The 26,649-nt window shown below is 43.6% G+C and overlaps 2 protein-coding genes across 2 annotated transcripts; both read left to right on the forward strand.

Moving 5' to 3' along the window:
- Positions 1-42: 42 nt before the first annotated feature.
- Positions 43-11,727, forward strand: LOC307267377 (synaptopodin 2-like protein). Its single transcript, XM_080049691.1, has 6 exons — positions 43-276; positions 3,136-3,287; positions 3,419-3,691; positions 4,068-4,453; positions 7,077-7,121; positions 8,102-11,727. Exons 1-6 carry the CDS (start codon positions 175-177, stop codon positions 10,822-10,824), a joined length of 3,681 nt encoding a protein of 1,226 aa, XP_079905817.1. The 5' UTR covers positions 43-174; the 3' UTR covers positions 10,825-11,727.
- A 5,605-nt stretch (positions 11,728-17,332) lies between these two features.
- On the forward strand, positions 17,333-24,571 carry myoz1b (myozenin 1b; the record flags this gene model as incomplete). The annotated part of the gene is made up of 6 exons (XM_080049400.1): positions 17,333-17,409; positions 20,140-20,223; positions 23,132-23,298; positions 23,374-23,443; positions 23,565-23,751; positions 24,337-24,571. The coding sequence occupies exons 2-6, from the start codon at positions 20,142-20,144 to the stop codon at positions 24,569-24,571; spliced, it is 741 nt and encodes a 246-aa protein (XP_079905526.1). The 5' UTR covers positions 17,333-17,409; positions 20,140-20,141.
- Between the last annotated feature and the right edge of the window lie 2,078 nt (positions 24,572-26,649).

Consider the following 26,649-nt stretch of genomic DNA (forward strand, 5'->3'; position numbering starts at 1 on the left):
TGGGTGGAGAGATTTGCTTTGGACACTTAGAGGAACGGGAGACAGAAGAAACACGCTCGCTCATTCATTCCCACAGTGTGAGGAACCGAAGAAGGGCGAGAGCAACTTATACACTCTCTCTCTCTCACACACACTCACAAACACAAACACCGACACAGCAGGCTGTGAGCTGGGATGGTAGCGGAGGAGATTGTGGTCTCCCTCTCGGGAGGATCCCCGTGGGGATTCAGACTTCAGGGAGGAGCGGAGCAACAAAAACCTCTACAGGTGGCAAAGGTAAAGTAGAACCTGAATTTGTTTATGTATGTGTGTTTGTGTGTGTTGGGTTAGTCTTGCTGCCAAGGTGGTAACAGGAGAAGATGGGTTTAATAGAGGCTGCAGCTGTTAATTGCAGTCTGAGACTTTGGTTATCAGTCTTTTAAGTTTGCTATGTGTGGAATTTGAGCTCTGGCTATAAACTTTATAATCGGCATAACATCTGAATAAATGAATCCGCATCTTATTGCACCGTATTCTTAAATCTCCTGTGATTATAGGTATTTCTATGTGTTAAATAACTGAACCATTCATGAAAGTGTAATTGTCTAGCTTTTTCACACAACTGCACTTTTGTGTGTAAGGTCAATTATTCTACTTCCACTTATAGTTTGTTTTCAGCTTGTTTTAGAAAGGCCTTGCTTTGGAGAGCATCACTGAATTGGAGAGGGATTAGTTTGATGGACAAAGTAATATTGAAACGTTTATAATAAGGATATTAAGTCAGGATGTCTTTACACATTCAACTCAGAATAAGAAAAATATTCTACTTACTATTGTTACTTGGTCACAGTTTTGACCACAAGTAATCCTCTCTCAGTTTACTTCTCATTTCGCCACGGCCAATTTCAATTGTCCTGTTGTGATTTGGTTCATTAATCCAAGAACAGTGTTCAGGGGTTGATCCTAATTCGATCTTCATCACTACATCCTGATGGTGAACATACAGTGGCAGAGGTTTGTATAGGTTGTTTTTTAAAATGGGTTAGTGAGCACTTAATATTAATATATCACTATTCCATATGTGCACAATTACACACACATATTGTATTGATTGTGTGACGGTAGAACGAATGAACAGTAATGAACTTGATCCAGATTTGTCATCATCACATATTTATGAGACATAATACGCAAACAATAAGCTCAGGAATATCCCATGTTTTATTGGTTTGATTTTTTCAAAAGCTTTATGCGTCAGTGTTTATATTGGTTGACAGGACCTGAATGTTCTCTCTAATAAGAAAATCTATTCCGGTGAGGAGGAATGTGACCTCACTCACACTGACGTTAAAAGAATTGGCCAGTCACCCATAAGCTGTCATAAACGCAGAATCAAAATGGAGTCGGCGTGGCTTTGGCACCAAAGGCCTCTCGCTGCTTTATCCAGGATTTTCAAGCAGATAATGTTACCATTATGGAGGGTTTCAATCGGTGTTTGCTTTCTTTTGTTGGTGTATGTTGGTGTGTAACTTTGTCTTGTGTATGTGTCTCTCTGTGTGTATATATGTGTGTGTGTTTGTGTGTGTGTGGGATGTGGCATACCTCAGATAAGCTCAGCTGGGAACGGAGTGCAGACTATCAGATCAGAATAGCTCATGTAAGAGGTGCTGGAAGCTGAGCATGGAAAAAGGCCTCTTAATACAGATACACACACACACGCACGCACACACACACACAGAACGAACCCACTCACATTTTCTCATTAAGTGTTTCATTTTGGAAGTGTAAGTTTGATATTTTTCCATTTCCGATCACTGTAGCGCCCGACGTCCCTCACGTGTCAAGGAATGTGGTTAATTTTCCGGCCAGGTTTTATTTAGGATCTGAGGGGAACATATGGTGAATGACTGGTAACCCCCCTTGGTCCAGACTGGTGATGCAGCTGTTCATAGCCCCTCTTTCATGATCATGCTTTATGGTTATATATATATATATATATATATACATATATATATGTATATGTGTGTGTGTGTGTGTGTGTACATTTGTCTGTGTGGGGTAAGAACAAGGTTGGATAGCTTTGTGTTTGCATGACGATGCAATAGGACTATTGGGTCAAGAGACACTGATAGCCGTGTCCTCTCAAGGATCTCAAGTAGGTGCGGGAACACACTTTCGTCCTGTCAACATTTTTATTTTTTTTACAACATAGAGTGTCTGTATGTGTGAGAATACAGAAAGGGGGGCTTTATCTTGCTTTCTTTTTGAAAGAGGAAACTGCAATCTAGCGGACAAGAATACCTGCCTTCCCATCTATCTATCACCCCTCCCCCCCCCACACACACACACACACCCACAAACACATACACCCACAGGATCCTATGACATCATCTCTTTGCGTCCTAGAGCAACAGCTGAATGACTTCATAGGTTATTCTCATAGGGACAAGGTTGGCTGCCAGGAGATGGGGGCGGCTTTCATCAGTTCATTTGCAAGTTAAAGCGCTTTAGGCTAATTTCACCAAAGAATGTTCTCAATGACTAACACCCAACAATCGATTGGACTTTTACAGCAAAAACATTGATGTGAAAACCTAAATACCTGCTCAGATCATTGCAGTTGTGGAAGAAGAAGCCAGATATTTTAGTAGCAATACCACATCGTAGAAATACTTATGAGCAAAAATCCTGCATTCAATGTCTTACTTAAATAAAAGTTAGCAAATACTATTATTATACTAGTATTACTTATTATGTAAATATAGTTAAAGTACCAAAAGTAAAAGTACTTATTATGCACAATGGCCCATTTCAGATTCCTGTTGTATCACCGGGTACCACAAATGTTGCAGCAGTAAAGCTAATTTCAACTATGTTACATACAACCGTGTAGCTTTATCCAAAATAATGCATCAGAATTGATATGTATAAAAATATGAATCTGTAAAGTTACTATAGTAACTAATGTGTTCAAATGTCATCATATTGAAGGTATATAGCAGTGAACACAAAGAATAACAAACACTGTTTTCAAATGTGGGACTGGACAATGTAATGTCAAATAAGTATATGTATATATTTTTTCTTTTGTGTATATTTATGCTTTAACCAAAGCTATAGGTATTGATGTGTTATTAACCTGTTTCGTCCCTGCAGATACGCAGACGCAGCAAAGCGTGCAGGGCTGGACTCAAGGAGGATGACGAGGTGATTGCCATCGGTGACCATGTGTGTGCGGAGCTCAGTCACGCTCAGGCCATGAACCTCATTGACTCACAGAGCGCTACACTCAACCTGAGGGTCAAAAGGTCAGAGCATTGTCTTACTACACATACAGCACATTGTACATTCTTTGGCTCTGTTACAGTAAGCCATATCCAGCAAACTGATGCACTTTTTTTTAACTTTTTTTCTCAACTTGTGATATTCACCTCTCCAGAGCCCCTTCTGGATCCCCCAATGCTTTTCGCCCTGCGTCACCGCGCTCTGCCATGAGGGTCCTGTCTCCCCCCACGGCCCCCTTGTCCTCCCATGTCCACCGTCTGTCCATCACGTCCCCTCCAGACAGCGAGGCCTACTACGGAGAGACAGACAGTGACGCAGACACACAGTTGCACGTGCCCCGTCGCCAGCGCCGCACGCCTCCCCACGCACGCTCACCTTCGCGCTATGACAACAACCAAGAAGAGGAGGAGACCTCAGAGATGAGCGGGTAAGGGAGAAAGTCACACCCACTTTTCCTGTTGTCAATGTATTCTGCCATTGAAGGTTTCTTTTATCAGTCTTTTCAAAAAGCTGAAATATCATATGGTTTCCCAACCAAATATTCCCACTCCCTCCGTACTCATTGTTAACAAAAAGTATGTCTACTTCTAACTACTGTATGGGAAGTTTATATCTGAGAAATCTATGAGTTTAACCAAAATAAAACCAATATTATGTGTTTGTTTTACAACTACAGCTCCCATGAGCCTTTAGCTTCAAATTCAACAGGTTCTCATCTGAGCTGTTGTCCAACATCAACATTTTATTATTATCCTTCAATCCACAAAATCTTAAAATCTACAATCGTCTGTCTTTCTTCTAAGGTATGAGAGCGCCACAGATCCAATGCTTTCCATGCAAGGCCAGTGGGAAGGTCAGTGTCTTCCGGGCGTCCCTCGCAGAGAGCTCGTCTACCAGCCGCTCCAGACGGAGTGGGCCACTCCGGCACACACCCCACACACCATCACCCCTCACACCCTAACACAGACCCCTGATCAGGGGTTAGTGGAGGCGGAGGGAGAAGGCGACAGCGGCTTCCAGGAGGCAGGGGGCTGCGTCGCGATGGCCTACCCACCGCTGGTGTCTCCTGAGCGGGCTAAAGAAGCTCCGATGTCCAGCTCTAGCAAACAGCTGCTGCCCATGGTGGGACCACAGCACCCGGTCAGCGACGAGCTCTCAACCACCTACAAGGACAAAGCACGGCAAGCTAGTGAGTATACTGTATTGTCTTCATACCAGACTATAGTGAAACATTACAGGTAAATAATAATAATGGTACAAACATACTGGAGCGTCTCTGGATAAGCAGGTAGAGCGGTTGTTCACTGATGGTAAGGTTGGCGGTTCGATTCCCGCCTCCTGCCACTTGTCGAAGTGTCCCTGGGCAAGGCACCGAAGCCCAAATTACTCCCCACGGTTAGCTTGCACCCTGCGCAGTAGATGCTCTGGTATATGAGTGTGTGTGTGTGTGTGTGTGATTGGGTAAATGGGACGCAAACTTTTTAAAGCGCTTAGGAAAAAAACAATATATTGTCTAAGTGCATTCCATTTACCATACTGCTATTATTATAACATGTGAAATTAGGATATACGTACATGTTATTAAAAACATAGGCTACATCCACCATCAGTAATACACATGCAAGCAAATTACCCCGAAGCATATGTAAAAGTTAGACAATCAAGTGCTGAAAGCAAATGACATTTACAGTCCATATTTTTGTGCCAACAAATTTGGAGTTTCTTGTAATTAAAATAATGGAATACGTTAAAGGAGGATGGTAAAAATAATTTCCAAAATAATTATTCTCTTCTGTAAAGCCGCATGAAACAGCGCAGATAACACCAAAGCGACAATGACAGAAAAAAAGTAAAGCAGTCCTGTTTGAGAAATTAAGAAACAGAATTTATGGAAGAAATAGTTCTAATTTTGAAAAACTGCACCCTTCAGATACAAGTAGCCTACCATGGTCTTATTGTGTATGATCATTGTATCACCATCTCACAGTTGTGAAAGAAAATAATGTACAATATATGTTACAACATTAATTATAAAAGCCTTTTACAGCAGCATGCTATTGATGTGTATATCACTTCCACCATTTAAATGTCCAACGGATAACTGTTGCTATGTACACACCAGCTGCGCCATCTACAGTTTCTCATGAGGAAGCAGCTATTTCAGTCTTGACCCGCATTGTTTTTACTTTTTAATTTACATTCCAGAGATTCCCGACGGCATCAGCTGCAGTCAGCTGTGGTCTTGTAGCTGTAATCAACAGCTAGATCGCCTTCCAGTGGCGATTGTCTAGAACTACAGCTTCCAGTTACATTGACAGGCTGGTGGTGATAGGGTGAGGTATACCAGATACCCACAGAGATATTTAACCTCCCCCTTCCTGTCCTCTTCTGTTCCCTGAAACAGCAGCGTATCTCCTCTGTCAGTATTCTGAGCATTTGCCTCACTCGCTGTATTTATAGGCAGCCGAGCTTCTGTTTGACAGAGTGGACGCGACTCTGACTTAGAGGCCACACAGCTGAATATGTGATGTGTGAGTGTGCGGTTGTGTGTGTTTTTCTTTTCCAAATGTGCACACAGTATCAGTGAAATGTCTGTGGTTTCCAAAAGCTGAACTGATTATTTGATTCGTTGATTGTTGGTTCCAGATTCTCTAATCTGAGGAATTACTGTTTTTTCTATAACTCTGTTGGGTGTGGAACATCATGGCATTTTAATTTTTAAAAGATTCGGCCATTTTATAGGCTAAACAATCAATTTACTGAATAAGTGGACACGGTTCTCGTCATCAGGATCTGAGACAAGTATCTTGTTTGCTTGGCCCGTACCAAAAAACCCTGAAGTTTAAAAACAGAGTGTGGCAATAATCTTGATTTTTAACTCTAGGCCAGGAAGCGAATACAAATATTTCCTAAAAACCTTGAACTACTCATGTAATACACCTCCTTAAGCTGTATCAACCTTGTCTGATTCACATATCATGCCAACAAGGTAACAGTGACCTCACTGGATCCGACTGAATACCTATGCACTGACTGAGTTGCGAATGAGTGACTCTTTGCTAATGAGGGATTATCCTCCGGTACAAGAGGCTAAAGGCCTGGATGACTTAGTTTAGGGCTTTACTATAGGGCGAAGGATGATGGAGGTTTCCAGCGATCTGCCCTTTCTCACGTTACACACACACACACACACACACACACACACACACACACACACACACACACACACACACACACACACACACACACACACACACACACACACACACACACAATGCCTTTAGTTTTGGATATGGGATTGTTAGCTCTGCTGCTATCATCAAGTTGTGTTAGGTGTGAAGTGTCAGCAGCAGAGGGCGGCACATCAGTGAAGACTAGTGACCAAGCCTTCCTCTTTAAACTATAACTGGCTTTAAGAACTCATACACACAAACACACATATTCACACACACCCTCAATGACTCGCACTCCTAAATATCCTGTGGTAAGGGGTCTCCCTGTCCTTGTGTGGGTTTGTGTGTGTGTGTTTGTGTGTGTGTGTGTGAGACAGAGACTGGACAGGTGTTTGATGCCCGTCAGACAGACAGGAATAGTGAGTTGACATCATGTGTTGGTTTGGGTTGCTTGACGCAGACAAAGGTCTTTACATGGGCTGTGGCCTGAGAGAAGAGCTAGAAAACAGAGATTGAACTGTTACCCACTCGGAGCAGAACTGACCCATTGCGAGGGTGTGTGTGGGAGGGTCTGAGGGACTTTAAGGACACACACACAAACAAACGCTTGTGAGATGAGGGACCTCACATCTCATTCAGGTTCAGATATAGGAGGACACACAGTCCCACACACTGTGTACGCAGGTAAGACAGACTGAAACCCTTTTATGCACACATATTTTATCTACACACAGATTCGCTCACATCAGAAGTGCTGCATCAGTTTAATATGAATCGTATAATTTTCAAATTAAAAATAATGACTTGATTTATATGATCTGTCAGCACTTTACCATTAATATCAAGGTTAGTTGTCATAGTTGAACTCATTGGATTTGATTGATGATGTTGATGTTGAATGGATTTAGACGTGTTTTTATATTAGTAAAGGACTATTACCTGTGATTGAGCATGTCATTTTGTGGTTGTATGCTGTTAAAACATATTTATAAATGATATCAGCCAATGTGTCTATACTGTGGTGCTTTTTGAACTTGATAAAGCTTTGTCTCTTACCGTGGAACAAATACATATCCTTGATGTAGGTCTTGCGTAGGGTGGATTTTATTTTTCTGTGGAAAAATCTGAACTTCTCCAACTGTAATATCAAGTTTGATATAGGGATGGTCTTTGTGTTTATGTCTGTGTGAGCTTGAATTTTCATAGAATATTGATGTCGGTCCACAGAGGCTCCATCAGGCTATAGTTATGTAGGGATGATATTCATCTGAGCTGAGCCGAGATAATAAAAAGACTCAAATAGCCTTGGACTATGCAGAAATATACACACACACATGCTGGCGTGCACACACACAGCGGCACAATCAAGCATTTGTGCAGGAGAGACTAAATTCAACTTTGGAGAGCAGCAGGAATTCTTTGTTCTAAATCCACAACACCCTCTCCTGTCTGTCAATGGTAATCCTCAGTGCAGCTCCTCACTGTGACAATACTGTGCTGTGTATAATGTATCAGTCAGTCATTTGGGGCTGTCATGTTGCTGTTTTTTGCAAGTGCCTTGTATTAATAACAATTCTGATCAAAATCAATATTCTCCTTTGTTTACTCTAACCTTTCAGCAAATTTACTTACAGTCATTTTCTTTTTCTTCTTTTGTCTTGCAGAGTTGCAGCGTGGGGAGAGTGTAGTGGAGAAACAGGTGAAAGAAGCTCGTACTAAATGCCGCTCAATTGCTTCTTTGCTGACCGATGCCCCAAACCCCAATTCGAAAGGGGTGCTTATGTTCAAGAAGCGCCGGCAGAGGGCTAAGAAGTACACACTGACCTGCTTTGGCAAAGCTGAGGGAGACGGAGGAGGGGAGACAGAAGGAGAGACTGAAGGGGAGACTGAGGAGGAAGGAGGAAGTTATTTCCTAAGCGGCTCAGAAGTTGACGAAGAGGGATTCTCAGCCTCGTTTGACCCCACGTGGGATAGTGGTTATTTAGACGTGCTGGACAGGAGAAGCTCTGCCTGCCCTTCCGCCACACCTACAACTCCGTCCGCCAATCACAATTCGGGGCTGGACATCTCAGCCTATCAGTCTCCAGGACTTGTGAACTCTTTCAATCAAAGCCCAGGGTTGGAGTTGGCAGGGTTGGAGAGCCCAGGCTATCAGGGCTCAAGGCAGGACAGCAGCGCCACGAAGCAGCCACTCAGCAACCACCCTGCACACATGTCTCCTCCAGCCGTGGCTCTAGCCAATGGGGGGTCAGTAGCTGTGAGTCGGGCTAATGTTGTTCTGAGCCCACCCTCTCAGATGCCCCTTCCAAGTCAAAATGGGCAACATGGCGACCCTTATCCTGGTCCTAACGCCAGTCTCAGTCCTAGCCAAATCACTGACTCAGATCATCACCTGAACGCCAATTTCAGCCCTAATCAAGGTAATCTGAATCGTACTGCACGGCCCTTCGCCCCAGGCTCCACGCCATCTAGAGCATCTGTAACCTCTGTGATGTTTCGCCCACCCAAAGCCAAGCCAATGGGGACGGGACCCGTGGCGGCCGTCTCCATGGTGAATATCCAGCCTAGTCGCCAACCATCTGTGCCAGATGCAAGGAGAGCGGTTTCTAGCACCTCTCTGTACATCCCTCCAAGAAATAACACCGGCAACGCACCCCCCTCTGTTAACCTTGCCCCCTCAGTGCTCTCCCCTCCCTCCTCTATGTATTCAGCCTCTTTCTCCCAGCTGACCACAAATCCACAATTTTTCCCTCAGCCCCAAATGTATGCTTCCCCCTCCACCCCGTTCTCTCCTTCTACAGCTCAAAGTCCCCAGGTCTATCCATCAACTGCTCAACCTTTCTCACCTTCAGCTCCACAGCCATATCCTTCTTATTCTTCTCCTGCCTATCCACCTCCTTCCACCTGCATGTCCCCTACTTCTCCCATCTCCCCACCACAGCCCCCTCATCCGAATCAAGTCTCCTTCCATGCCCAGCCCACCCCTCCTTCCCGTCCTCCCACCCAGCCTTCTCTACCTCCATCTGGCCACCCCTATATCAACATGGCAGTCTCTTCTGGTCCCCATGCTCCCATGATGACTGCAGCATCTCCCCAGGCTCCTGCCACAGATTCACTGGCGTCACGCGAACAGCGCATTTCAGTCCCCGCTGCTCGCACTGGCATCCTAAGTGAAGCCCGTCGTCGCAGTAACAACAAGAAGCCTATGTTCTGTGCGGTTCAGAACAAAGATGTGAATCCAAACCCTGACTTGATGTCGATGGTCCAGAACATGGATGACCACTTTGTGAGAACCCCAGGCGCTGAACCTGGAGCCGCACCTGTTGGAGAAGCCGGACACGAGTCAGGGCCTGAGGAGGACTGGCTGAGGCTGGGGGCAGAGGCCTGTAACTTCCTGCAGGCTCAGCGGGGACCCAGGCCGCCCCCTGTAGCTCCCAAACCACAAGCCCCTCAGGTGCCACAGCTGGAAGGGAAGGGAGGGCAGCTGTTTGCACGCCGGCAGAACAGGATGAATCAGTACGAGAGAGCTCCTTCTGCTGCTGCAGCACCTTACTCTCCCGCCCAGACGAGGGAGCCCTCGCCCACACCTTCGCTCCCTGCCACCTGGAAATACTCGTCCAACATCCGCGCTCCTCCTCCTATCAGCTACAACCCCCTCCTCTCTCCCTCCTGTCCTCTGAAGGCCCAGAAGAAGCCTGAGGTGAAAAAGTCTGGGGCAGCTGGATCTAAAGGGAAGAAAGCGGGCATGAAGGCTGTGGACATTATGGCCCATCAGCCCTACCAGCTGAGCTCTTCTCTGTTCAGCTATGGCGGTGGGGTTCCCCAGAACTCCTCCACTTATCAGCAGCAGCAGCAGCAGCAGCAAGGAATGACAAGTGGCCCTCAGAAGACAGCACGAGTCTATGAGGTGAAACGCTTCTCCACGCCGCCGCCTACAGCCACAGGGCCCTCCCTCAAAGTTGTTGTACCGCGATCAGCTACGACACTTGGAGAACCACTGTGGCGCTCTGATGTCACATCTCCTCCCCCCACAAATGGCCATGCCTTCAGCCAGGCCTATCAGCCTCAACCCCAACCTTTCCAACCTCAGTGGGCTGCCTCCCCTCTGTCCCCCCCACCTCCCCCCGCCCCTACAGCTCCACTCCCTCACCTCCCTACCTTCACCTCAAGTCCTGCTCATAACCCAGTGCAGATCCCTACCTTCTCCCACCTTCAGCACGCCAACAGTGCGCAGGCCAACAGGCAGTTTAAGAGCGCCCCAGATCTGAGCCCACGACCGGCGTCCAACTGCAGTCAACCTTCAATGGTCCCAAGGCCCAGGTTCAGCACTTCCAACTTGGGTTTGCAGCCTCACGTCTGGCGCCCTGGATCCACTGCACAGCACTGAACAGATTCTAGTCTGGACTAACAATGGCTCTATGGGAACGTAGAGCAACATTTTCTGTATCCAAGTCCATGTGTTTTTAGTATAGAAATATTGACTTACAAATCTTCAGGTTTGAGTTTTATCAGCCACATTTTATCACAGGATCTGTTTGGATTGGCCACCCATGCAGCACATTTTATCACATGCATTTGATTTTGTAATACTTATTATTTTAACCTTTGCATTTGGTGATAGTCAAAGGGAAGACTTTGTTATGCAAAAGGAATGTGGGGATAATTATAATTGGTTGATTAAAAGGACAGAGATGCTCGGGGAAACTGAAATAAAGTTATGTAAATATTGTTTTGAATGATGAAGAATCAAGTTTGAAATGAAAAAAAGAAGAATTGAGTAGGTGAAAAGACAACACTGTTTGAGAGAGATGGTGGGAAAGAGAAAAGGAAAGCACAGGAAGCACTGATGAAGTGACATAATAGAAACATATTCTGATGAGGTGTAAAGGGTGCAGATTTGACTAATTGCTTAACAACCTGTTCAACTCTAGTACCTGTTGTCAACATTCAGCAATATCATAGGAGAAAAAATGCTTACTACTAATTTAATGTCACTACCACCACCACCGTAACCCCCCTCACCCCCTCTGTTATATATATATTCTAAGAATTTGTGTGAGATCATTCTGAGTGTCTTTTTTTAGTTGCTCTCTGCAGCGGTGGGAGCTTTGTTTTATGTAGTTTTCATAGGGCGTGGATGAGCGAAGCTTCCGTGAAGAAGGGAAGCCTTTTACAGTAGATTTGATTTCTGGTCTGTTGATATGAAACGAGAGAGGTATAACATGTATGTTGAGCTGTGTTTCTATTCCACAGAGACTGACAGACGGAATAAAAATAGCCATGACTCAGACATCAGCTGTCCCTCTGTTTCTTCCTGTGTCACCCACGTCACCACCCACTGTCGCACCAGACTCTCGTTTCTCATTCTCCAATTCAGTTTTTATTTTTTCTTCTCTTTTAGGTATTTTCTGTCTTGTCTAACATTCTAATTGTTCTCTATGGATGTGATTTTAATGTTTTGTTTAAATGAAATAGGAACACACAATCTTAATAAAGCAACAAATGTTTTTTTGAATTTTCGCCACATGGAGGCACTGTAGGATATGTTATCGTGATGTGTTGCAACCATAGATAGTATATGAAAGGTTGCTACACTGCAGTTTATGGTCTCCCCCTTCTCATCACAGAATTTACATAGCTACATCATGTCATTAACATTTAACTAAACAGGGTAACAAAATGGCTTCCATTTGATATTTTTATATCTTAGGTTACATTTGCTATATCCTAACCGTAAACACAGTATATTTGGTATTCTGGCTGATAGAGAAAAGATAATAAAAAAACACATTTACATTCAATAGCCGATGACAGTTGAAAATATCCCTGTTGGATTTTCAGCCTATATATCAGAGCAGTTTAATGACAGCCACCTGATGGACTTTGTAACCCAACCATGGCCACAGAAAAGGATCTAACCTATGACCCTTGACTCGGATCAGGTGACAGACGGGGCTAACTTTAGCTGCTAACTTTGGTCCTGTTCAGGTCCACTGGTAAGCTTAGCTGCTGTGCTAGTGGAAGGTGCGACACGCACAAAGATCCCTGCAGTGTGCAGCATATTAGTTTTTCTACAAACTATACAATTGGAATTTATAAATAGGCTACATAAAAACTGTAACCGCAGTTAAAGTAATAACTGAAGTGGCTCTTTTAACTCAAGCAATTCTCCTTCTTTTGGCCTCTCTGCTCTTCTCTGTTAATTCCGCTCTCGCTCACACTAACACTAACACACACAAACACAGACACACACCCCATTTCACCTATTTTTGGAGCCGATAATCTCCAGCTATTTGGTTCTGTGTTAAACTCTTAATTCTGATGGCTTTTGTACGATGTGATTGAGATTTAGGGGACTAGCTACCTCGTACATCCCGTCTCCTCCCTCTGCTCTGCCAAAGCGGCTCTTTCATCACACCATGTTTCTGGGTCAACAGAGTCTTGTGTTTGGGGTCAAGGATCAGGGTTTAGGGGCAGGTTAGTTAATGGACATTCTCACACTGGTTTTCAAATTCATTATATCAATTGATCTGATGAATAAAATATAATCACAGGGTCATTTGTAACAACCAACCGGCTTTGTAATAAACCGTTTAACTGGGAGTAAGGTTTCCTGATGGATTTATAACCCAGCTGCACACACATATGTGTCAAGGCCAACAAACTGGTTCAATTACAGGATATACTATACAGCACAGGCGATCTATGATATTTGTGTGGCTCTAGAGACGGAAATGACGCCCAGTTGAGCCACCACCTTTGTCCAAAGTCCACATTGAAACATTTTGACAGACACTTCCATGTAATTTAGTTCCGAGATTAAGGGACCCCAAAGGATCTGATGTACCCGGCTGATTCGGTTGATCTGTGAGAATTAGTGTTAAATAGCAAATGTGAGTATTCAAGATGATAATAGTAGCCTAAAAATGAAACCTGCTAAAAACCACAATGGTAGCATTATCACTGTAAGCATATTAGCATGCTAACTGTTCTTAAATGCAATCTAGTCATGTCTAGATGATTTCTAATCTAAACCTCACTTCACTATGTAAATTGACATGGAAAACTACTTTACTAATTTATATATTCACAAGTATGGAGCAAAATTATCAGTCATTTGGAGTCATATAACCATCTGATGAATATATATCCTGTTTTCACTCTCTTTTAGCTCTGTTTTTGTTCTCCACCAACCTCTGAGGGAACCACTAGCTCTTTAACTAAATGCTATGCTATGTTCAACAGTAAGTCGCTTACTGTGTCGGTCTGCTGTTTGGTACTGAGCAGGCAATGTACAGTGTGTTTTCACATCGTCAAGTTCTTTCACAGTGCAATTTGACACTTTGTAATGACAATATTGACTATAAAAGCTTTAAAAATACACTTTCTTCTCAGTATCATCTTCCAACCCACTGTGGAATTTCTTGCCATTTCAGATGATCAATCCTTTCCAGCTGTCTAAACACACCTTTGTTTACTGCCTGACCAAAACTCCAAGTGACAGAGCAGAGAAATATGACGCCTTTAAACCTTTTTTCCACAATTGCACCTTGTCAGAGGCCGACAGGGATCTGACTGACATGATAATACCACTATAACTGCTGCTGGCACAAACGAGGTGTGAAGTGGCAAATCATTCCAATGGTTTGTTGGTTTGAACAGGCTGTACAAAGAGACTAATATGAGAGGGGGTGGACAACACATCAAAAACAGCCTAAGTATCCTTAGGCACATTTAACCGAATGACAAGGAATACAGTAACAGGGGGAACGATATTCCCTATCCTCTGGTGTTGTTTGTAATGTTGTCAAAAGCAAATGTTGCCCTGCAATGGGAATATGGGTGGGGGCAAATCAATGTAAAGTCTTCAAGCAGTTTCTTGTCATTTCACTAGCATAAGCCGACCGTCAGGATAAAGATTAAAAAATGTGTCATGCATACTACAATGTAACAACACTCTTGTCTAAACTTGCAGCTTTTCTGGTTGCTCCAAAGTCTAGGCAAAGACCAACGGGGATCCTTGCAAACACAACTTTGTAACAACTTTCCAGATAGGATTACGCTTGCTCCTGCTGTTTTAACACCTGATAGTCCGCTTATAGTTTGCTTCCTTGGTTCGCACCAGAGTGATACATTGGTTCGTTTTTCACCAGGTGCGGTTCTCTTTCACACCTATCGTTGTGTCTCTGGTCTGATGAGTTGGTGAAGTGAGCCAAAATGCAGCGGCATAAGCCACGTGAGAACATTCATTTCACTCATTGGTCAGATGGTCATATGTTGCTCCTGAACAGCTCTCTTACGGTATCTCACAAAAGTGAGTATACACCCCTCACATTTCTACTAATATTTCATTATATCTTTCCATGGGACAACACTGAATAAATGACACTTTGATACAATGTAAAGTAGTCAGCTTGTAAAACAGTGTACATTTACTGTCCCCTCAAAATAACACGACACACAGCCATTAATGTCTAAACTGCTGGCAACAAAAGTGAGTACACCCCTAAGATTTTTTTTCCAAATTGGACCCAAAGTGTCAACATTTTCTGTGGCCACCATTATTTTTTCCAGCACTGCCTTAAAGGAGCTGTAAGCGGAATGGTTCTTTTAGCTAACTTCCTGTCAGTTACTGCAGTTAGCAGTCCCCTCACTCGTCCCTACGTCACCACATTAATGCACATCTTCGAGCAGCAAGTTATCTAGCATCATCTCAGATCCATAAGTGTGATAAAACATGATAAAAACCATCAAAACAGACATTGGGAAGGATTTTTACCTGCTCCGCCATTGTGGGCGTATAAACATTCACCCATGTGTCGCTCTGGCGTGCACCGGCAGTGAGACCATGAGTGAGACGGGTGCGGACGGGTGTCGGTTTGTAGCGTTCTCTCTTGTGATTGGATAAAATTCCAGAATACTACATAAAGTTTAATTGCTTGTTACATGCAGAGCAGCTGACTAAGAAATTGGCTTTATGAAACGCGCACATCGTGTAAGTGATTACTGTATGAATAAAGAGCGATTTAACACTTAAATTAATATAAATAAACCGCATACTTCACCTTTAACCCTCTTGGGCATGGAGTTCACCAGAGCTTCACAGGTTGCCACTGGAATCCTCTTCCACCCATTCATGACGACATCACGGAGCTGGTGGATATTAGAGACCTTGCGCTCCTCCATCTACCGTTTGAGGATGCCCCAAAGATGCTCAAGGTTTAAGTCTGGAGACATGCTTGACCAGGCCATAACCTTTACCCTCAGCTTTTTTAGCAAGCCACTGGTCGTCTTGGAGGTGTGTTTGGGGTCGTTATCATGTTGCACTACTGCCCAGCGGCCCAGTTTACGAAGGTTGAGTGCACATGGTCAGCGTCATACCCAGAGGTTGGCTTTGGAAAATAGACGTATGAGTGCTGCCAGCATTGCTGAAGGGCTTGAAGGGGTGGGGGGTCAACCTGTCAGTGCTCAGACCATACGCCACACACTGCATCATACCAGTCTGCATGGCTGTTGTCCCAGAAGAAAGCCTATTCTAAAGATGATGCACAAGAAACCCCACAAAAAGTTTGCTGAAGACAAGCAGACTACGGACATGGATTACTGACCAGTGGTCTGATGAGACCAAGATACATTTATTTGGTTCAGATGGTGTTAAGAGTGTGGGGCGGCAACCAGGTGAGGAGTACAAAGACAAGTGTGTCTTGCCTATAGTCAAGCATGGTGGTTGGAGTGTCATGGTCTGGGGCTGCATGAGTGCTGCCAGCACTGGGGATCTACAGTTCATTGAATTCTAACATGTACTGTGACATACTGAAGCAGAGCATGATCCCCTCCCTTCATAAACTGGGCCGCAGGGCAGTACTGCAACATGATAACGACCCCAAACACACCTCCAAACGACCACTGGCTTGCTAAACAAGCTGAGGGTAAAGGTTATGGCCTGGCCAAGCATGTCTCCAGACCTAAACCCTATTGAGCATCTTTGGGGCATCCTCAAACGGAAGGTAGAGGAGCGCAAGGTCTCTAATATCCACCAGCTCCTTGATTCATCATGAATGAGGAGGATTCCAGTGGCAACCTGTGAAGCTCTGGTGAACTCCATGCCCAAGAGGGTTAAGGCAGTGCTGGAAAATAATGACGGCAACACAAAATATTGACACTTTGGGCCCAATTTGGACATTTTCACTTAGGGGTGTACTCACTTTTGTTGCCAGCAGTTTAGACATTAATGGCTGTGTGTCGAGTTATTTTGAGGGGACAGTAAATTTACACTGTTATACAAGCTGTACACTGACTGACTACTTTCCATTGTATCAAAGTGTCATTTATTCAGTGTTGTCCCATGGAAAGATATAATGAAATATTTGAAGAAATGTGAGGGGTGTACTCACTTTTGTGAGATACTGTATGTTCTTTCAAGCAACATGTGTACATGCAGAGTTGTCTCATTCTTTTTAATGTCTATGTTTAGAAATTGAACCTTGGATCCTGTGAAACCCAAAAGGAGTAAAAGTTAGAGTAACTGTTTATTGCTCTCCATGTTATTTTGGCCATTGTAAGTCCACAGTTCTCTGTTTTACTGAAGCTCCTCATATATTTGACTGATCATTTATTTCATTGTAATGAGGCATCATGTTTGACCCCTTCATATAATGTGTAAAAGTGAGTGTGAGTAAAAAAAAAATCATTATCAGTTTCCTATTATGACACATTTGACCAACCCCACCTCCTTCTTTCCCACCTGCTCAATCCCCCCAATCCCTCCTCCCACCCCCTCCAAACCACCATAACACGGGAGCAGCCCTGCTGATAGGGTTTCACTCTCTCCGGGGCTAAGAGGAGGGCAGGCAGTTCAATACAAGCTCTTGGACAAAAACCTACCTGGGAATCTACAGTATATTCCTCTTTCACTGACCCACACCTGGGACCTTCTGGGACTTTTGTCTTTCTGTGGATACCTGGGCCTTAGGTAAGACATTAGAGAGGTGAGGGCATCACTAAAACCCAAAGAAATCTCTCTCTCCCACACATGCCTTGAATGATTGTGAACTATACGGCGCTGACAGTCAACGAGGTGTCAAATAATTCTAGATCCTCTTTGAGTACAAGGAGATGGTTGCAAGTTAAATTTATTTGATTCCCGTGGTCAGCAGATTTGAACTGCTGTAGAAGCCTGTCTGGAGAAGTCTGTGGAGGCCTCTGGTAATGGATGAATTAATTATTGAGGGGATCAGTAGCAGCTTATTAACCTCATATTATATAACTGACAGCTTGTTTTGTTGAAGGTCATGGTATTTGCTCAATAAATTAGTTGCGTTATGCATAGTTTAACAGCGCATTTGCAATGTTTTCAGTAAAAGGCAGCTAGAAATTCAAATTAAACCAAGTCTGAATAATGGGAGCCAGCGAGGTGCAGGACTTCCACCACCTATGACTACCCAACACGTTGGTGGGTGAGGAATGTGGCCTTCTCCGGTGGAGTTTTTAGTCCGTTGGTATGGATGTATGCTTGTATTTGGGAATGTGCTTACTGACGCCCTTCCTCCCCAGCTGTCCCCTTGAGATTTATCTGGAGCTAAAACTGGCCGGTGCAGGGGGACAGGAGCGCCTTTTGCACTCAGCCGGTAACAGGACCCAGGCCCCCTTGTGCTGCTACTGTAGTCTCCATCAGCACAGCCTCCATCTTGCATTTCCCAGGAGGACATCCAAAAACACCTGTAATCTCCAGTTTTTAATCCACTGCCACTGACTCACATTAATCATGAGAGAAAAGCCATTTCGATGCAAATCTGTGTGTGTGTGTGTGTGTGTGTGTGTGTGTGTGTGTGTGTGTGTGTGTGTGTGTGTGTGTGTGTGTGTGTGTGTGTGAGTGAGTGAGTGTGTGCTGGTGCATTCTTGTGTATGTCTTGCGCTGACGACAGTCCCACTCACCACAGTGCTATAGAACATGTGTTCATATAAATAGCTTGCACAGGAGGACTGAATCCCAGGCTAGGAAATGAGCTTCAATTACAGCGGATGAAAAGCAATTACATTAACTGTCTCCCTGTAGACGGGCCCTCCAGCTTTTTCTCCTGTACAGGGACTCACCTCCAGCCTTACATAATTGCTTTTCGACCCGTGCAATAGACAGCGACATACTGCCGGCCCCCGTCTGAGTGGAGAGTGAAGAGCCGCCAATGGGAATTAGTTTCCTCTGGGATATGCAACGGCTATATACAATGTTTAAAGTGTGCTTAACTTAATTAGAGAACCCAGCAAGGTTCTGCTGGAGCTTTTTAGAATTTAAGACGTGATGTGCAACTTCATTATCCACAAATATATCTTGGAACTCAATTTGGATTTTCTCAGGAAATATTTATGGAAAAGTTAAAACACTTTGGTTGTATCGCATTTCACTGCCAGTTGCTATATTTGTAATGAACCTGCTAGACCCCTGAGAGAAAGAATACATTTGAGCATCTAGAGAATTATTCTTAGTGACAGTTTAAGTCCCTCTTACGGCGTAAAATAAATTAAAATCAATGTATTTATAAAGCACATTTAAAAAACAAATGTTGAAGAAAGAGCTTACGTCATACAAAAAGTAGAAGCATTAATGTGGTGCGTTGGTTTTGTAGTTTAACACACTGAAAATCGGAATTTATTGTGTATACGTTGCAGCTAACGAAAATGTAAATTATTTTTTTTTTACGTTTTTTTAGTTTTTTTGTTGCGTCACTGCTATGGTTAAGGTTTCCCTTGATTTAGGCACATAATGACTTTGTTAGGTTGGGAAAACATCATAGTTTGGGTTAAAAGTACTTTGTAATGGTGAGAGGACCTTCGTTGTCATGGACACAATAATAAACACATGACAAAGTTTAGACCTTTATCACCTGTCTCTCTCCTTTGGTCCCGTCAAAACCCCCATGGCTTTACACATATGTCGTTTCGAGTGATGCTGTTGTTATTCTTGGGTAGACAAAGTCTCTTGTAAACACAGCACTTAAATATTATCACCTCATTAAAATTGTTACGTGTATAAACAGTTGTCTATTTAGGCTTCAAACAGATACATAGCCACATTCGTAAGGAGTAATGTTACTGGTCACATGAAGAATGCAAATCCAATTATCCTTTTAGCTCCGTTTTTGGTCTCCACCATTTTCAAGGGAAATATTTTGCTCTAGCTGCTAAATGTATTGCTAAAAGCGCAAGTCGCTAACTATCTTTGCTGTTTGATGCTAGGCATGTAGCGTACAGAGGGTTCATTAGAGTTTTTTTTTGCTGACAGTGGTAAAGGTGAGCCAAACATACAACTAAAACAATTAGTTTAAAGAAGCTAAAATGCTCCAAAGATTTGAGGGGGAAGCGCAGAGTTGATCATTCTTTAAGGATTTATTCACATCACCATTATTTGATGCACCTTTAAAATGAAATAAATAAATAAATCGAAACTTCAACTGAACCTTGAAACTTTTCTATTTCTGTTTAGTATGAAAGTACATTTTTGACATTTGAAGTAGTAGTTTGACAAATACAGGATGGAGTTTTATATCGGTAGCAAATGTAACAGAACGTGAGATGCAGCTGAAAGACCTATGAAATTGTGGTGAAATTCCCATACCGTAAAGTTGCATTTTTCTTCTGTGTAATGCAGCTGCAATTATTTGTCTGAATAATTAAGTAGTCCTCGTTTCTCTGCTCTGTCCTTTAGCCATGCCTATCACAACTCCCCCACCTTCTAACAAGAGGAAGGCCAACAGGATCATCACCGACTTGTCCAATGTCACCCAGGATGGTAAAACACACCACACACACAAACAGCGGTCATATCTATTTAAACACAACACATAAAATGAAACATGTGGTGGACCAACTCCATCAACATTTCTCAAAAGACCTTCCTCTATCTTCCGTGTGATCCGATTATCCGCCACAGTAAATGTCAAATCTAATATTAAGTTTCACTCTGTGGTGTCTGCTATCTGCACAGACTGTGTTTGTAGCGTGAACCGCTCAGGCGTGAATTGTTGCATGTGGTCTTATGAAACTATAATTTAACAGACCACACACACTCACACAGACACTTGTTCCAAGAGGTAACACAATATTAAACATGCATGTGGCATCTACTGGAGGGATGTAGGTCGCTCCCAGATAGCAGCGCAGCCACAAATCTGTCAACATTAGATACAACACAAACTACCAGACGCTGATTCAGCTCCCATGATTGTTTGAGGCTGTGAATAAGTGGCGACTAAAGTGAAATATACGCAAATTGTAAAAATGTGGCAAATAGTGCACATGTTGGTGTTAAATCCACAAATGGAAATTGACTTTATATAATTGATTTGAGCAACATGTCGACATCTAGGGAGTTAAGAGGCCACCCTGTGATGTACTTTGTATATTTGTCTCAATGTTCATTTTGGAAAGGTATTCTTCTTTGTGCAGCTAAATTGGTTATGGCTGCACATGATAAGCACCAACATTTACTTTATCTTTATCTAAAAAAAAAACAATTTATTTCCAAAAATGTGTTTGATGCATTTCACCATCTCACTTTTACCATCTGTTCCAATTCTTGCAGTGTGGCTGAACATTGTTTAAACCAACAGCAAGTTGTAAAGAAGATCTGAAAGTTTCCAAACAAACACAGCATGTCTGGCTGAATTTAAACATTTGAAAGGGTATACGTTATGTCGTGTTTAGCGCTAATTAGCAAATGTTAGCATCCTAAGGCACTTATATGGATAAGATAGTAAACATTACAACTGTTTTACATCAGCCTTGGTAAAGATGTTAACAGGCTGATGTCAGCATTAAGCTCCAAAGCACGGCTATACAGACAAACAGCCTCACAGAGATGCCAACACGGAGAGTCGCTGTGCTTTCAATCCCTATCAAATCTAACATCTACTTTTTGCATAATATATTACAAACACCAACCATGACATACTTTGAGCCGGCAATCTGTAATCTTGTATCTCTTGTGCGCACAATAATCTGTTGATGTCTTTCCCCATTTGCGTATCTTGCCGTTTTCGCTACCACTCCTTCTGCCGTCACATCTGTATCTTTACATCAGTTTGTTTTCAGTCAGTCAGTGAGTCAAAAGCTTATCCTGCTTATCCCTCATTTTATCTCAGTTAATGCCCACTCATCTTTCCATCATCCCTGCTTCAGTGTCGTTACCCCCCCCCCTGCCTCTGTCCGTCTGTCTCTCCACCTCCTGCCTCTGTCAGTCTGTCCACTTTCCTCTGAGTCAGCAGCAGCCAGCTTCAGTTTCACATTCTTCTGAATTAACACCCTAATCAATATCCCCATGGGAGAGTTCGCTATGCTCTGCAGCCTCAATTACTCTCTCTCTCTCTCTCTCTCTCTCTCAAACACACACACACACCCTTAACACACACCCACTTGCACAAGTCTGATTTACGAGGTACTGCTAACAGCTCTCCGCAGCATTGCAATGCCAGCTCCCCGCATTATAGATGTGTTCGTGCGAGTGTGTGCGTGTGTGTTGCTTTATGGCCGGACTCCAGGTGTTATGAGTGATATCAGAGTGTATGTGGTGGATGAGAAGAGTGTTTTATGAGCTCTGAGGAGTAGTAAAATCCATCAGATCTCTCCATCACTGAAAGAGTAGAGGGGAGCGAGAGAGAGAGAGAGAGAGAGAGAGAAAGAAAGAGAGAGAGAGTGGCACTGTGTTATAAGGATTTCCCTCCATAAACAGTTTGACCAGAAAACCTGCCGTGGCGTTCCCCAGTGCCCTTTCCTTCCATATTGCTTTAGCCTAGTAACCCCTACAACTCCCCTGGTTTCTCACACACACACACACACACACACACACGCACACACGCACACACGCACACACGCACACACGCACACACGCACACACGCACACACGCACACACGCACAAGTTGCAGCTCTAATTCATCACAACAAGGAAGGTCATAAAAACACGCCCTGTACAGTCGTATACGTCCCTCATTTATTATCAGACATGTAGAGGAAAGTAAATCCAGCTTCTAATTTGCCAAATGGGTTCAGCTGATAGGAGAGATCAAAGCTCAGAGAGTGTATACTACCTACGCAAAAAGGCTTTAATAGCATACAAAAAAAGCTAGAAGAATGTCTGCGGATACTGCACAGTGATAAAACAACATTGAACATGTGAGCCAGAATGTTTTAAGTAAAAAGGTAACTGAAGTAGAGCATAAAAAAGAGAAAATGTTTGAAATAATGTCTGAGAAAATTGCTCTCCTAGTTCTCTGTTGAGTATGAATCTACCGTGAGATAATGGTTCATTTAGCTACTTGTCGTTTACTTTTTACACCTTACTTTGTGGGTAGATTTTCATTCCATTTTCCAAAATGTCAAAATATTCCTTTAAATATTCTTGAATTTGCACCAAAACATCAATACTCATACTTCAGGGTGTGTCTGAATATTTTACCAAATGTTAGTTTGAACAACTTTCTACATATGTATGGAGCTGTTGCATCGAATGCAATGCATTTCAAGCCAAGGCTGATTAATTAACATAACATATTTAAAAAAATTACTTTACTAGAAGATCAGTAGAACTTGCGATTACGTATAGCTGTTATTTCACTAAAAGTAAATGTTCATTATATTGCCCTATATGATGTAGTACGAAACAGAACAGGCATGCAGTAGTGTGCTTTCCTCTCCCTGTCAGATGAAGACTCAGACCCAGAGCCCAATGAGTTTGACCTGGGCACAAAGATCAAGGCGCCCAAGGACGTGATGCTGGAGGAGCTCTCCCTCATGACCAACAAGGGCTCCAAGATGTTCAAGAGGAGGCAGCAGAGAGTCGAGAAGTTCATCGTCACCACCCAGAACAAGGTGAGCGTGAAGAAGAGAACGGAAGTGTGTGTGTGTGTGTGTGTATTGTATTGATCTCTGTTTATTGTCTACCAGCAGAACCTCCAGAACCTGCTTGTTTTGCCTCCCCCTGTTGCACCAAAGCCTGAAATGCCAAAGGAACAAGGTAGCTTTTTTAAAGTTCACTGTATGTTCCGTTTTCAGTATTTAAGATGCTTTGCCTCTGTTCAGATTTAGCCTTTACATCTATATATGGTCTTCTTCGTCCCTGTCGCTGTGTGTCTCAGTGGTGGAGGAGACCGTGGACGAGGAGGCGGAAAAGCAGAAGAGGAAGGAGGAGTATGTGCGCACCTACGTATCACCATGGGAACGGGCCATGAAGGGCAATGAGGAACTGACAGCCACTATGAAGGGGCGCATGCCGGGACCCATCCACGTGCACGTAGACCTACCTCTGTACAAGAGCTTCAACAGGTACATGCAAACATGGAGCTGTGTTACTGTATTATGTCTCTCTTTGGTCGTTTTCTTGTCTTTGTGGCAGTTTTGCATCATGATGTGTTTTTTTTTAGTATCTGGTTGTATGTATCTGAGGGTTTTCAGATCTCTCTCTTTTTGGGGACATTTTATGACATTTGTTTGTAGTCATTCGATTGACTCTCCAACAACTGTCACTTCATGCAGAGGCCATATCCCAGGAGCCCCTGACCCCCTTGGGGATGTGTAATCCATCCATGCAACCAGCAAACAATATTTAGCAACATTTAGCAAACAAGTTATTTTAGACTAGTTGAAATGGGGTAGAGAGGAAAATGACATGCAGAGATCGACCCGGGCCGGATTCGAACCCGCGTCTGCTGTGACGAGGCCTGAGCCATATGGGAGGGGGGACGGATGCTCAAACCACTACACCACAAGCGCCCCCATGCATTGAGTTTATGTGTGTGTATGTTCTGGTGAAAAAAAATTGAAAGTTTAAAGTTGTGCTGCATTGCAGAGCTGCTTTTTCTTGGTGTTACCTTGAGTCTCCTGAACTTGCTATCTCTTGCTCTCCACCAGGACGGCGCTGCCATTCGGCGGCATGGACAACCCGACCAAGGCGTGGAACTTTGAAGTCCCAGAGTTCAACCTTCACACAGAGGAGCCGGAGCCTCTGCACAGCATGCAGCCCGACCTGCGCTCACGCCCCTCCTTCAACCGCACACCCATCGGCTGGATCTGCAGCGAGGACAACTCATACCTCCACATGGACCTGGACAACATCCCCTTTGACGGAGAGACGGATGACCTGTGAACACACATGCACACGTAAACACGTAGCCTGAACACACACACACACACACACACACACACACACACACACACACACACACACACACACACACACACACACACACACACACACACACACACACACACACACACACACACACACACACACACACACACACACACACACACATCAAAGTTCATGCACTGGAACTCATAAACACATACATCCACTCTCACATGAGCGACCACATAAACACTGTTAGAACTACTAAGGCTTCCATGAACACATGTTGAAATGTACTTTGTTAAACTGGAAACAATTAAAAAAGCGAGTTGAAATAATTTGAAAAGTACAGTTATCTCCCCTGTTCTTCTGTGTGCTCTCTTATCTTTTTCCTCCCCAACTATGATTGAGTCTTACTATGATTTTACATACTGTGAGCTTATGCGAGAACTGTGTGAATAGATAGGCTATAGATAAGCACTCTGCACTCTTAAAGCAATGTATTTATGCAATAAAGTTCCCCTTTACAGAATGTCTGTGTGTGTCTCATTTTAACACTCCAAGTGCTTGTCAAGGAGAACCCTTACTAAAAGGGTTAAAATATCTGATTATAAAAATAAAAAAATCTTACTTTTGATCAAATAATCTTAGGCCTAGCTAGGCCTATGCACTTTGAGAATTAGGCCAAATGAAACGTTTCTTAATATCAACCAAACATTGACTTTTTGCTGCATCTTTGACGCTAAAGACAGCAAGTCGTTGAAATCAATGTTCCCATATTAATTCATAATTTTCAAAATTCCAAATACATTATCCCAGTGGGGAACTATTTTTTCCTATTATTCTGACATAAGCACTAGTTTGAGCCACTTGACGTTGATGGTTAGTTTAGTTTAGCATAAAGACTGTGTAGTCTTCTTGTCCTATAACCAAATCAAATGTAACACATAGCCTATCACCTAAAAGCACCTGTCAGACTCACTCATTAACATGTTAGCCTACTTCCTTTTTTAAGGAGGTTAACTTACCGAAATTACCGAACTTTTTCGTACCCTGTTGTGGACCAAACAATGCTAACTGTAAGTAATAACATCACTTCATTACCTTTAAGTTAGCCTACAGACAAAAAGCAAAAAGGTAAAGATTTCCCCAAATGTCTAACTTAGCTATTTCTGTAGCCTATAGGCCTATTCTTTGCTGCTATTTGTGTTACTTTTCACTCAGTTCTACAAGTTATAGGGCTATTAAAAATGTATGCCAATCTAAACAACGTCAGCGTGACCTCTCACCTGCCCTTTGAGCAGCGGTGTGTTCAGGTAGGCTAAACGGGGGCTGGCACTTGTCCAGTGAATGCAAGTAAACAGATGTTCTCTGCATGTGGAGCATGGTGGCGGTGTGTGCCATTTGAGAAGCAGAGAGAAAAACAATATGTGTGCATGCGCAAACAGGTAAGGTCTGCTACGGGATGACATCATCACCTTCTCCATCCCCGCGCCCTTATCGCCTCGTGCCCAGGAGGCGGCGGCATCGGGCTGAGCCCACACCGCCCGGTAAAAACGCTACGTCACTCACAGCAGTCCACCGGAGAGCTGGAGGAGGAAGATGGGACGGTATCGCGAGAGCAGCGTGCCGCGACCGCAGCGCTGAATGCTCCCACGGCTCGCCCTCTCTCCCGTTAAATCACACGGTAGGACACGCGAGCGGACGGAGACCGGCGGCGACAGCACCAGGGGTGAGTAGAAAGAAGAAAAAAACCTTGCACATTTGGCTGTACGCACTTGCAGAAGCTCCATCAAAGACACAGAGAGCATGTCAGAGAGCCCGGGGGGCACGCACATGTGACCGCACCGGGCAGAATAGGCTCCAACATCAGTTGGTGTGTTTTTGTGCGCGCGCGTGTATTTGAAGAGGAGCGTGTCAGCCAGATGTGACCCTCAACAGATGTGTTCTCGGGACAGTCTCAGAGGATGGCTATCATCTTTCATCTCTCAGCATCATCTCCATCATTACTCTCATCAGCAGCACAAACAGCGCAGCGTGGTTAGGTCGCGCTGGCTTTTCTATCCCTCTGTTGCACTGTATAGGCTTTATTGTCA

Source organism: Ammodytes marinus (assembly GCF_949987685.1).
Source record: "Ammodytes marinus genome assembly, chromosome: 20".
NCBI classification, from domain to species: domain Eukaryota; kingdom Metazoa; phylum Chordata; class Actinopteri; order Uranoscopiformes; family Ammodytidae; genus Ammodytes; species Ammodytes marinus.